This window comes from Lethenteron reissneri, chromosome 13 (genome assembly GCF_015708825.2).
Source record: "Lethenteron reissneri isolate LAM-NWPU_2019-01 chromosome 13, ASM1570882v1, whole genome shotgun sequence".
Lineage (NCBI taxonomy): Eukaryota > Metazoa > Chordata > Hyperoartia > Petromyzontiformes > Petromyzontidae > Lethenteron > Lethenteron reissneri.
This window is the reverse complement of record NC_083791.1, coordinates 12,561,928-12,574,678: the sequence shown is the minus strand read 5'-3', so window position 1 is coordinate 12,574,678 and position 12,751 is coordinate 12,561,928. Positions and strand designations below refer to the sequence as shown.

General features: G+C 52.1%; 1 protein-coding gene across 1 annotated transcript; it reads left to right on the top strand.

The window, feature by feature from the left end:
- Positions 1–1,697: 1,697 nt before the first annotated feature.
- LOC133342141 (RNA-binding protein 42-like) lies at positions 1,698–10,987 on the top strand. Its single transcript, XM_061551109.1, has 10 exons — positions 1,698–1,802; positions 3,116–3,191; positions 4,115–4,181; positions 5,574–5,636; positions 6,340–6,473; positions 7,153–7,275; positions 7,501–7,800; positions 8,060–8,180; positions 9,532–9,726; positions 10,128–10,987. Exons 1-10 carry the CDS (start codon positions 1,747–1,749, stop codon positions 10,238–10,240), a joined length of 1,248 nt encoding a protein of 415 aa, XP_061407093.1. The 5' UTR covers positions 1,698–1,746; the 3' UTR covers positions 10,241–10,987.
- The last annotated feature ends 1,764 nt before the right edge of the window (positions 10,988–12,751 follow it).

The window sequence follows — 12,751 nt, the reverse complement described above, 5'->3', positions numbered from 1 at the left end:
AACACGATATCTCTCACGATATATCACGATATTTCTCACGATATGACACGATATCTCTCACGATATGACACGATATCTCTCACGATATAACACGATATCTCTCACGATATAACACGATATCTCTCACGATATAACACGATATCTCACGATATAACACGATATCTCTCACGATATATCACGATATCTCTCACGATATAACACGATATCTCTCACGATATGACACGATATCTCACGATATAACACGATATCTCTCACGATATAACACGATATCTCTCACGATATAACACGATATCTCTCACGATATAACACGATATCTCTCACGATATGACACGATATCTCACGATATAACACGATATCTCTCACGATATATCACGATATCTCTCACGATATAACACGATATCTCACGATATAACACGATATCTCTCACGATATGAGCTGCACGAGGATCGTATCGCCAGATTTACACAATGTCGTGAAATCGCGATGTATATTTACGAAATGTCCAGAATTAAAGTGTCAAGTTTATTTTATTTAACCAGCTGAGAACTCACGAGACCGATGGGTCATCAAAATGACCAAATCAATATAAAATAAGCAAAGTAGCAAACACAAATGTGGACAAAACCAACCACGTCGTTGAAGTTTTTGCGCGTTTCCCGCAGTCAGTTCTCATTTTCCTTTATTAGTGTTTTATTTTATTCTTATTTTTTTTTACCTACGTGACTTTACCGAAAAGACCTAAGAGTACGACATGAACGTGTTGTTGAACTTGTTTGGAGCCGCACATCGCCACGCCAACCACGTCGCCCTGTGGCGTTGTTGTCGGAGGTGCCGAGTCGCCCATCGTGCAGCAGCACAAACACAAAGACCCCCCCCGGGGGACGTGGTCGCCTTGGCGGACTGGCGGGGCTCATCTTCTTGGTTCTTTCGGTAAAGTCACGGAAAATGGAAATAATAAAAAATAAAATAATTCTCACGACGTTTCGGCCACAACGCAAGCAGCCGTCGACAGACCTGTTCTCCACCTGAGGACGGCTGCTTGCGTTGTGGCCGAAACGTCGTGAGAATTATTTTATTATGTTTATTTTATTATTTCCATTCTACGTGACTTTACCGAAAGAACCAAGAAGATGAATCCCTGCAGTCACGAAAGTTTTAAATCGAAACTGTTGGGGCTGTTAGCGAGCTCCTGTGAAGGTCGGGTCGACACAGCGCCACGCCCGGCCGCCTTTGTCTCCCTAAGTGGCGACGTTGACACACCGCACCAGGTACAGTGCTCAATTGAGGCCGAGTCGACCTAGGGGAGTCTAAATACAAGTTCTGATTCTGGGAGGCTCAGGTCCGAATCAGGCCGTGAGCGGGAATCGAACCCGGCGACCCGGGTTCGTAGCACAGCGCGCTCACCAACAACCCCCATTCGCCACTAAGTGGCGCTTGTGCCAGGCTAGGTGCACGTTGAGGCCACGTGAAGTGTCGAACGCCCGCTGGCAGGAGGTGACGGGTCAGACCCAGCAGGTGCCACAGACCGACCGACCGACTGAGTGGCCGGTGCGCCACCTGAGCCCCCCACCTGAGCCCCCCACCGTGCCAACTACAACACCCCCCCCCACACCAGCGGCGATTTTCAACACGCCGCGACCCGGATGACGTCATCGCGCGGTAATCGTCATGTAGCGCCGCGTGTGTAACGATGACGCCATCACCATCGTGACGTCAGTGCGCGCGACGCTGACGTCACGAGGCAAAATGGTGGACCCCATGGAGGACCTGAAGCTGCGGGAGATGGAGGCGGAGATGGCGCTGTGAGTGTCCACCCTGCCCCCTCCCGTGTCTCTCCCGTGTCTCTCCCGTGTCCCTCCCGTGTCTCCCGTGTCTCTCCCGTGCCCCTCCCGTGTCCCCTCCCGTGTCTCCCGTGTCTCTCCCGTGTCTCTCCCGTGTCTCTCCCGTGTCTCTCCCGTGTCTCTCCCGTGTCTCCCGTGTCTCTCCCGTGTCCCCTCCCGTGTCCCCTCCCGTGTCCCCTCCCGTGTCCCCTCCCGTGTCCCCTCCCGTGTCCCCTCCCGTGTCTCCCGTGTCCCCTCCCGTGTCCCCTCCCGTGTCTCTCCCGTGTCTCCCGTGTCCCTCCCGTGTCCCCCCTGCCCCCGTGTCCCCCTCCCGCCCCCCGTGTTTCTCCCGTGTCCCCCCTGTCTCCAGTATTTCCCGTGTCCCCTCGTCTCCTCGGCTGTCCCGTGGAGTGAGAGGCTGTGTGAGTGAGTGAGAGGCTGCGTGAGTGAGTGAGAGGCTGCGTGAGTGAGTGAGAGGCTGCGTGAGTGAGTGAGAGGCTGTGTGAGTGAGTGAGAATGAGAGGGTGGGGAGCGGTTAGCATGCTGCTGTGCTGCCCACCCACCCCCTCGTGTGCCACAGTGCCGGCCTTCAGAGGTGCTCAGGACTTGCCCCCACAGTCTGTTCACGCTGCACGGAGGATCTTTGTCTTTGAGGCCAATTCCTGCTCAAGGCAAACACCAGTGACGAATATCTGAACCGGTCATTGGCCTCCCCTGTGTATTGAGCATTAAATAAGTACCTGGTGCCGTATTTAACATCAGCACTGGGGAGACAAAGGCGGCTGGGCCTGTTGCTGGCCACACCTGTAAGAATGTGAGGGGGATCTGTGAGCGTCTTCGTACGTGGCTGAATGTTCATGAAGCTCTCACATGGAAATCACGATTTGATGCTAAGCTGCTAATTCTTTCTAAGAACTTCCCTTTCAGTGGCATTTGACACGTGTCCTCGTCTGTTTACATGCCGAGTGCAATCGTTACCCTGATTCCATTTGGATGTTTCTGCAGCGCAATTTTACCGTGAGCGATTTAAAAAAGTAATTCGTCCTCGCTAGATTTCTTCTTAAATAGTTTTTGCTTGAATGTTGGCATATACGTGTGCACTCTTTTCGATTTCTGATATAATGCGGTTGTTTTTGTACAATTTCTACAAGATTTGGTCGGTTTTTGCTCCGATTTCAATTTGCGTCTTGATTTCCTTCTTTGGCCTTTGTGGTACTGGTGACCCGGGCCACTCGCCAATGAGAATAATGTCGGTCTCACCTGGCGAACGTGAACCCGTCTCTGTGCCCATGCAGCTTTGAGCAGGAGGTGCTGGGCGGGACGCTGACCTCCCAAGGTCGCCCAGTCATCTCCTCCAACACGTATCAGCAGGTGAGAGACGAGCAGGCTCGGTCCACTGTCAGCTTCACTCCACTGAGGGTCACTTCCCCACCCGCGTTGCTAACGTTGGATTGTTAGCGTTGTCAATCACTGCCCACGTGTGTACGAACTAAGAGGCTCATGGGAGTCCATTCAGAAGCAGTTCTATGACGTCATCTTTCGAGGCTGTTCTCTTACACAATGTGGTCCACTGCTCGCTGCATGAGTTATGAATGGAAATTACATTGATGCCCTTATTACAATTGCATTGTAATTTTGAGTGTGGTTAATTTTGGTAATGTTGGTAATACTCGCGTGCACACTCACAATCTCTCACAGAGAACAATTGGAATCTGCAACCAATCACTTTCATTGCGGAAAAGGTTAAAGCGTACAACTGTGGGTTGTGCTATAGATATACTGGCACCTGACATGGGAAGGTGTAATTTCCACAACCGACTAAAAGTCACCTGAGATGAGCACCGTCTCACTCACTTGATGAAGAGACACAGCGGCACGGAAACTGACGAGGAGCTGTCGGGGCATTTGCATATTCCTTTTTGCTCTGGTTTGTGTCATGCAGAACTGGTGCCGCAGCACCCCAAGGTCGACTCGGTCTTAAATTAGTACCCTGGTGCGGTGCGTAAACATCTGCACCGGGATGACAATGGCGGCCACCCCACCCCCTTTTGCACTGAAGGTGCTCGCTAGCAGCATTTCGCCCACGAGTCTGGTACTAATAGTAATAGTTCATAATTGAGTACATTTGGTAGCGCAAGGCTGTCACGAACGAAGGCGCTGCTGTGTTTCACGGACACGGTCTGCAGCACATTAGGGGACGATGTTGCTGCTGTGTGTAATCCCAATCGAGCAATTAAGATAAAACCTCTGAGGGGGAATCTTTGTCTTTTGCGTGTTTGTTTGTTTGTCCGTAGGTGCAACAGAGCTTGCTGCAAGCCCGGGCTGCAGCAGGGCCCATTCCGATGCCGCCTCTGCCACCGTGTAAGGCCACCACACACGTCCCTGACACTGTCACCGTGGCCCTCGCAGTCACCGGCATGATGTGCCTTTAGCCCGGCCGATGCCAATCATAATGAATAATGCATATGATATCCATCATTGTCACAGATAAATTGGAATAAAGTAAAAATACATAATTAAATCGAAATTTTATTAATAATTGTTAATATCAAGGTTAAATCTGAGTTGGTGAGTGAGTTGTTGGGTAAGTGATCGAGTGAGTGGGTAGATGAGTGGGTATAATGTGTCAGGAAAATTCCAGACCCTGGGTTTTATCACTCAGGCTTGGTAGCGATTTACACCACTGGTTCAGTACTATGTAGGCAAGTGTTGTTTTGATCACATTTTCCGTAACTCTTGCACCTGCTTTGCTTCATAGTGGCCGGCAGGTGGCAGTATAGCACTTGGTGAGCTTCAATGTGCTGTTGTTTCAGTGTTGCAGTCAACTCTCGATTGTCCAGGGTAGTTCACACAGAAGGTAGTCTGCCCATTTTCCCCTTGCACATTCGAGCTGTCCCAGTGTGGTTCCCTAACGGTATGGGTGGTTGTCTCACTGGCTCTTTGACGAGCCGAGCCGATATCAAACCGTGAATCCAGGGCTAGGGTCGCGTCAGTCCATGCTGATGTCTGGCGTTTCCAGTAGAACCGCCCTTAGCGACGGTAATTGGTTCCACAAAACCAGCCGTTAAGTGATTTGGTCGTTAAGCGAGTATAGGATATACATGTTAACGGATTTTTGTTCTGATAGGATCGAAATTTACCCTTTCTCACCCAAAAAACGTACTTTGTTTTATTTAAACAATGGATTTCAATACATGAAGATGCTAACAACAGAAACACATAATCTTAAAATAAACATGGTTAATAAATGCATAAATTAATATTTATTGTACCTATAACAGCCCGTCGGTAACAGGGGAATGGTTGGTAAGCAAACACATTGGGCTCTTTGGAGGCCTGTCGTTAAGTGACGAGTTAACAGGGGTGCTCGTTAAGAGGGGTTTTACTGTATTGCGACATGGCACAGTTTCTGCTGTGGAAAAACAACCTGGCGCTTCCTAAACCGCGCCGTACTGGCTCATTACGGCCTTATGGCTTTGTTGTGAATTGGAAAAGAGCTATCAGTCCAGCATCTCCACTGTCTGCACGATTGGAGACTTTGTGGAACAGGTTCCGGTCCATCACACCGCCATGCTGCATTTTGAAAGACCATTTCGTACGCATCTGCATTTCTCCATTGCGTCGATTCCTTGATTCTCCATGATCTACGTGGCCACTCCGCTTGCCATACTCTGTCTGTGACGACCGGTATTCCCCAACAGTCCAGTCGTTAACGGTGTGTTCTCCCCCCTCCCTCACTTTCTCTCCATGCAGTTGTGCCCCCCATGAGGCCCCCGCCAAGGCCTGCGTTTGTCCCCCATGTCCTACTCAGGCCAGGTAATGTGGACGTTAAAAGCGCACACGTGCCGGTCAAAACCATGGTCGCTGCGATACGATTTTTCGCCATGCAATACGGTACTAATTTAAATTTCACTATATGGCAATCGTCACAGCATCCGTTTCCCCTGACGTGGTAATAATATTTAGCATTATTGTATTGTTTTTGCATGTTGCTGAACTTCCAGTGCTTGTGGGCACTGCGTGAACATTCCTTTTATAAATTTGTTATTGCAGCATCTTGAGGTGCATCTTGAGGCGCATTTTGACGTGCTCTCAAAACACATTGCATTGTGTTGCACTCTTACCGCACTGTTCACACGCTCTGTTGCCATACTCTCCCCGTTAACATGTGGCAATGGCCTTAATGACACATTGCCCAAAACACGGGGATGACAAACGTGTTAAGTCTTTGTGTTTTTTGTTCTTGTGCACCACTGCCACTGCAGCAGCCTTACCACCAGTTAATAATTTCTTGAATACTCTTACCATGCCCCTTTACCATGATGCATTACCGCACTGCGTCACCGCTCTTGTCGCGATGCCGTGCCGTACTGCCGTTCTGCTGGAATCGGCATCTTGAGTCACCGGTGAATGTAGACGCTCTGTACATCCCAATAGCAAGGTGCCACATCGCCACCTTCTTACCGCGGTGTTGTCGTGCCGCTGCCCAGACGTGACACCGCTGATTGCTGTGTTGCAGCCGCGACGGCATTGTCGCAACGGCCTCCGCTATTGAGGCCTCCGCTGCGCCCGCCTCCGTTCATGCCCATGCCGCCCCGGCCACACGGCATGATGGGGCCGCCCCCACCCATCGGCCCCATGGGCTTACCTCCGGTACGTAGATTCAGAGATTTGTGCAGCGCATGCGCACAGACACACGTGCGCGAATGCGGCAAATACGCAGGCACACACGCGCACGCGCTTATGCGGACACGCATGCACGACGAATGCGCGCACGCACACATACGAAAAAACAAGCTTGCACACATAACGATAACACAAGTTGTAGATGCATTCCTGAAAAGTTCCGCGTTACGCGAAAACAATTTCCCCATAAATAAATAATGTCCTAAAGTTTTGTGAGATACGATATACGCACACGCGCAGTAAAATGGCGGGACAAATAAGTGAGGGTATGCCGCTGCTTTATCATTCCACGTATGGTATCACTGTACCGCTCAGCTGCGCAGCTCGAGAAAGCAGTTCGTTGTCGACCGCTCACAAACCGCGTTATAACGGTGCACGTTCCGCGTTGTCCAAAAAGTATTCCCGAATCGAAGAACCTCGGTATAGCGATGACGTGTTGTGTGAACACGCATTAAGCGAGGACTTATCATACAATTATACACGTGTATTTGTCTGTGTGTGTGTATATATATATTTGTGTCTCTTCATCTCTGCATCTATATCTTTGCGTGTGTATATATATGTGTCTTTGTATCTGTGTGTGTATATAACTGTGTATGTATATGATTGTACGTTTGTGTATCTCTGTATTTGTGTGTGCGTGCAGGGCCCCCCAATGGGAGGGATGATGTCCTCGGCTGTAGTGGAGGCACCCCCCAAACTCAACCCCTCCGTCATCCAGGCGGGCCCCACGGTCTACCTCGCGGCGCCTGTTAAGGCCACAGCGCCGGTACCACCCTCGCCGATTACTGCGTAGCATCCCGATTGCCGGGTGTAATCCTGATGGTGTCAAACGAGATGCGTGAATATGCGCGTGCGTGTCCGGGTAGCGCTGTTTGTACACGACCCCTGGCTCATGGTCTGCTGCGATGCCGAAATCACACGGCCCTTCACTCACCCTCTCGTGTCTCTCTGGCCCCATCCTGTCTTCCTCCTGCCCCCGTGTCGCCCGCAGGAGGAGGGCCACTCTCACACGGCGCAAGAGAAGAAGGAGAGCGGTGTCGCCGCCACCAAGGTGGACGACTCCACCATCATTGGCCCCGTCATGCCTCCCCCCGCACCCCACGAGCCACCCATAGCGGAGACGCACCATCACCACCACCACCACCACCACCCACCCACGGAGCGCGGGGGGGGCGGCGGTGGGGGTGGCGGGGGCGGCGGTGGTGGCGGCGGCGGCGGCGGTGGCGGTGGCGGCGGCGGCAGCGGTGGCAGCGGCGGCAGAGCTGGGACGAGCGAACGAGGAGCGGGAAAGGTGAGAGAGCAGCAGACTCGCCATGCTCGCCACGCTCACCACACTAGCCACACTCGCCACACTCGCCACACTCGCCACACTCGCCACACTCACCACACTCACCACACTCGCCCCACTGACCACGCTCGCCCTACTCACCACGCTCGCGCTGTGAGAGCACGATCTTCAGGAACTGAAACTAACGACGAATAGCACAGCATTGTTTTGGTGGCGGATCGTACGTGGAGCCCTCTCTCTCCTCTTCCTCCTCCTCGTGCAGAACTCGGAGTCGTCTGAAGAGAAGCCGGCGAAGAAGAACCGTCCCGAGAAAGTGAAGAAAATCCTGCGATCCGCGGCCGGCATCACCTGGGAGGATGCCAGCCTCATGGACTGGGACCCCAGTAGGTTCACACAAAGACACAGAAGTGCACCGCGCAGCCCCCCACACGCACCGTTGGGAGAAGTGCCGTTAGCGCCCTGTGAAGGCAGGCACAACGCACCTACGAGGCAGGGGTGTGGTACAGCACCATGCCCGGCTGCCTTTGTCTCCCCAATGGTGATGTTTACACACCGCAGCAGGTACTCGTTTGAAAGCCGAGTCGATCTAGGGGAGGCCCGGGACCAGTTCAAATATTTACCGCTGATGTTGGCCAAGAGCAGGAATTGAATGCAGAGAGTTGCACACACAAAGCTGGATAAATGACTTCTAGAATGTTGTTTTATCATGTTGTTATGAACTAAACTCTCAACCCGACCCCCAAGTTTGAAGGTAATTTTTTTTCCCAGTACCAGGATTCTCAGACCCAGATCCTAATGCCCTCCCCACTGTGCAGCAGCTACGACAGCTGCTGCTGCCCGCGATTGCCAATCTTTCCATTTGTATGCAAATTTCCCCGCTTCGTATTGCCTGCGCCTAACGGGAGAGCCGAGTAATGGTCATGACTGCCGGGAGTGGGAGACGCGCGGCACCGGCGACCGCGCGCGCCTCCCGGGCCCTGAAAGGCCGAACCTCAGTTTCGTTTTCAGAGCTGAAATTTTAGTTCGTAAAACGAACTCAAATTTATAAATGTTAATAAATTGAGCCATTATTGCTGGCAACGCTGAGAGATTTAGTCATCGGTGGCTCAAACCCGGATTGGAGCCCAGGTTCTCAGTGGTGCTGGCTCAGAGTCTCTGACACGGCCATTATGAACCCTGAAGAGATATCCAGACCCGGGGGTTGAACTTTAATCCAGGAACTCAGCGGCCGAGGAGGCGCCAGGTTGTTCTTCCACTGCAGTAGGCGAACTGGGCCGTTGACGTCGCAGGCAATGGACGAATTGAGACATGCGTGGATGGCAGCGTACCAACTGACGCCACTTGCGATTAGCCCCACCCCTGGCCCTGCTTGGCTCTGAGCCAGATTCAAAACTACCTATAACCATTAGGGCCCAATGTTGGCAGATGTGGCAGGGAAAAATAGGCACAGTACATCCTCGTTTTACACAGATCCGTTCCTGAAAAGTGCCAGGTAAAGTGATAAATAATGGCGAGTTGCGATGTACTACGATGAACAGTGAGATGGCGGGGAGACAACCGAGGATACCCCACCACTTGGCCACGCAGCTCAAGAAAGTAGTTCGTCGAAACCGCGTTAAGCGAGGAATTGCGGTATGCGTGTATTTGATACGGCCATGATGAAACCCCCCCCCCCCCCCGAGCCATTTGGCCACCTCACACCCCCTCTCCCCCGCGTGTTTCCGCCGCTCGCAGATGATTTCCGCATCTTCTGTGGAGACCTGGGTAACGAAGTGAGCGACGACACACTGGCGCGCGCATTCTCGCGCTACCCCACGTTCCTGCGTGCCAAGGTGGTGCGCGACAAGCGCTCGGGCAAGACCAAGGGCTACGGCTTCGTCAGCTTCAAAGACCCCAACGACTTCGTGCGCGCCATGCGGGAGATGAATGGTGCCTGCTCGCTCACACGCTCGCACGCTCACACTCAAACGCTCGCTCGCACACTCGTTCACACTCACACGCTGGCTCATGCTCTCACACGCTCGCTCCCACGGTCTCTCGCTCGCTCACACGGTCTCTTGCACTCACGGCCAATATCGGTGACGAACATCTGAACCAGCCCTTGGCCTCCCCACTTTCGGTCTACTTATTCTTAAATGAGTACCTGGTTTAGAGTGTAAACATAAGCACCAGGGAGGAAGACAAAGACGGCCGAGCGTGGTGTTGGCCACCCACCTCAACGTGTACCGTGCCGGCCTTCATAGGTGCTACTTGCTAACAGCACTTGCCTTAACAGTCTGTTAAAGGCTATATCGGGGATCTTTGTATTTGCCTCTGCTGCGTCGATGCAGGGAAGTACGTGGGCAGTCGGCCGATCAAGCTGCGCAAGAGCACGTGGCGTGACCGCAACATGGACATCGTGCGCAAGAAGAACAAAGAGAAGAAGAAACTGGGCCTCAAGTGACCCTGCGCGACCTCCTTCGACCTCCCTCGACCTCCCGTGTGACATCCCGTGTGACCTCCCCTGTGACCTCCACCAACCTGTGACACCGCCAAAACAATAGCAGATTCAACACTTGGAAGTTATCCAGCATCTAAATGCAATTGCACCAATCACGACTACTAGCCCCAGGGGCAGCCAGGGCAGATACAGCACCAGCGAGTCCCAGGGCAGCCCTGGGGAGTCGGTGCAATAAAACCCCCCCACAGCTGGGCCTGACCAAGCCTCAAGTACAATGATGGTGCTGTGATTGAGTACCCCTGTGAGAGAGCGGCGGTACGAATGAGCGGCCCTGTGAGTGAGCGGCGCTGAGCGCGAGTGGTTCTGAGTGAGCGACACGATGGTTTTGCTCCCCGATGAGACCAGGTGGAGGATACTGCATCTGGTGCGATCGACGTCGCTACCATGAACTCTGAGCCCGTGCACCGGCTCCGAGGAGGAGGGGGACCTCCTTGCTGTCACCGTTTTGTTTTTGGCGAGGGAACCGGTTTCGATGCTTGAATGTTTTGGTTGTGAAAGAAGGTCGCCACCTCCCGACGTACAACTACATCGGGATGTATCCTGGGAAGTTCATGAAGAATTTCTCGCAGGACCAGCAGAGCAGAGCTACTTGTAAATACTGTACGCCGTCTTGAGTAGCGTAGTAGTATTCTTTTTTTCTAATTACGCAAATGACAATTTCGCGACTTTTAATAAACACTGTGTATTACACGTGCATGTTTCATGAATCGCGCACAGTCCAATCTAAACAATTCTATCGCTCAGCACTGGTGCCAAATGTCAGCCGGGTCTATTTTCTTACCTGGCATTCCACATCTCGTATACCTCGAGTTACTTTGGCTGTTCCTACTCATCACGTGTAACCTACTGTCTACCAGCGACTCCAAAAATATATTTGATGAGAAACGAAACTGTAGAAAGTGACTGAAGGACTGACACGGACTCCCTTCGACTCGCACGGAGGTCCATAGATTTCGAGACCCATAGGTGCAACAAAGAGAACTATCGACTTGTCGAGACTCACTCGGGGATCAACTTCAGCTGGGGTCTGTTTGGGTCGGCGACCCGGAATATGCTAGTGCACCTGGTGCACCGCGTCCAGTGGAGCTGTCGTTATGGGCCCTGGTTACCAGTCACGTGCTGCTGCTCCTCTGGCAGGGACCCGGAAAGTCTCGGGTGAGAAATGAAGCCCCGAGTCACCATTCGGGTGTCGCGGTTCAACCTGGGTTTGTGTTTTGTTGACGTGGTGCATGTATCGCCTCGAGTGGCTGCACGGGTCGCATGCACCAATGTTGCCCAACACGAATGTGAAACGATCTATGGTCGTGGCGCGGTTTAACGCGCCTCCGAGAAGTGACGTGGCGCGATGACCCCCGCCCGTTGTATCTTGAATTCGCGACACCGCTCTCGCTTACCCCAGTCGCACTGTCGGCGTCGTCACGGCGCGACCAACCCCCGTTGGGAAATCTCAAGAGAGCAGCGCGAGCCGCCTCCGTGTTGGAGAACGGCCCAAGGAAGCAGATATCACCGCTTCCCGTTCAGATCGTCCCTTCTTCAATTGTGCCGCGGTGGCGATATGGTGACTCCCACGTCTGGTGTGCAGGAGGTTATGAGTTTGATCCCCACCCTCGTCGCCTATACATTTGGAATTTGTTCTCCCCGTGATCGCGGGGTTTCCCCTCCACATTCTTCGAGCAGTGGTTCTTGACCTGGGGTGCACCCCCTGGGGATGCGAGATGCCCTTTCTGGGGGTGCGAGACGGGGCCAGATTCTTCTTTAGAAGGTAAATCGAAAACAAATTAAGCAAGGGCACGTAAGTACAACTACTTTCTTGGTTCTTTCGGTAAAGTCACGTAGAAGGGAAATAATAAAATAATAAAAAATTAAACAATTCTCACGACGTTTCGGCCACAACGTAAGCAGCCGTCAGGTGAAGAACAGGGCTGTCGGAAAGAGGACGGCTGCTTGCGTTGTGGCTGAAACCTCGTGAGAATTGTATTTTTTTATGTTTTATTATTTCCCTTCTACGTGACTTTACCGAAATAATCAAGAAGATGAATCCCTGCAGTCACGAAAGCTTTAAATTGAAATACAACTACTTTGTTTCATCAAAGCGTTATGTTTATCAACAGTTTACTTAACGAATGAGAACACAAGGGGTGCATGCTGCATTCCAGGTCAAGAACTGCTGGATTCTATTTTATTTTGCTGCTATACATTTCCACACGATAAGCCACTTCGTTGAGCTATCATTTGTGGCCATATCTCTTCTGAAAAAGCTCCGTAGCTCAGTGGGCCTTCCCTGATAAAATACAAATAGTTTAAATATAGTTTGAGTTTCACCGCTCTCTGGTCCACACGGGAGATTGCAGCACTTCCCGCCCGCCCACCTGGGAGAGGAATAATCACCGCGTGACGGTCATGCCGATAAATTCATTCTCAGGGTTGGACTATCCAAAGCAAGTGCAGAACAAA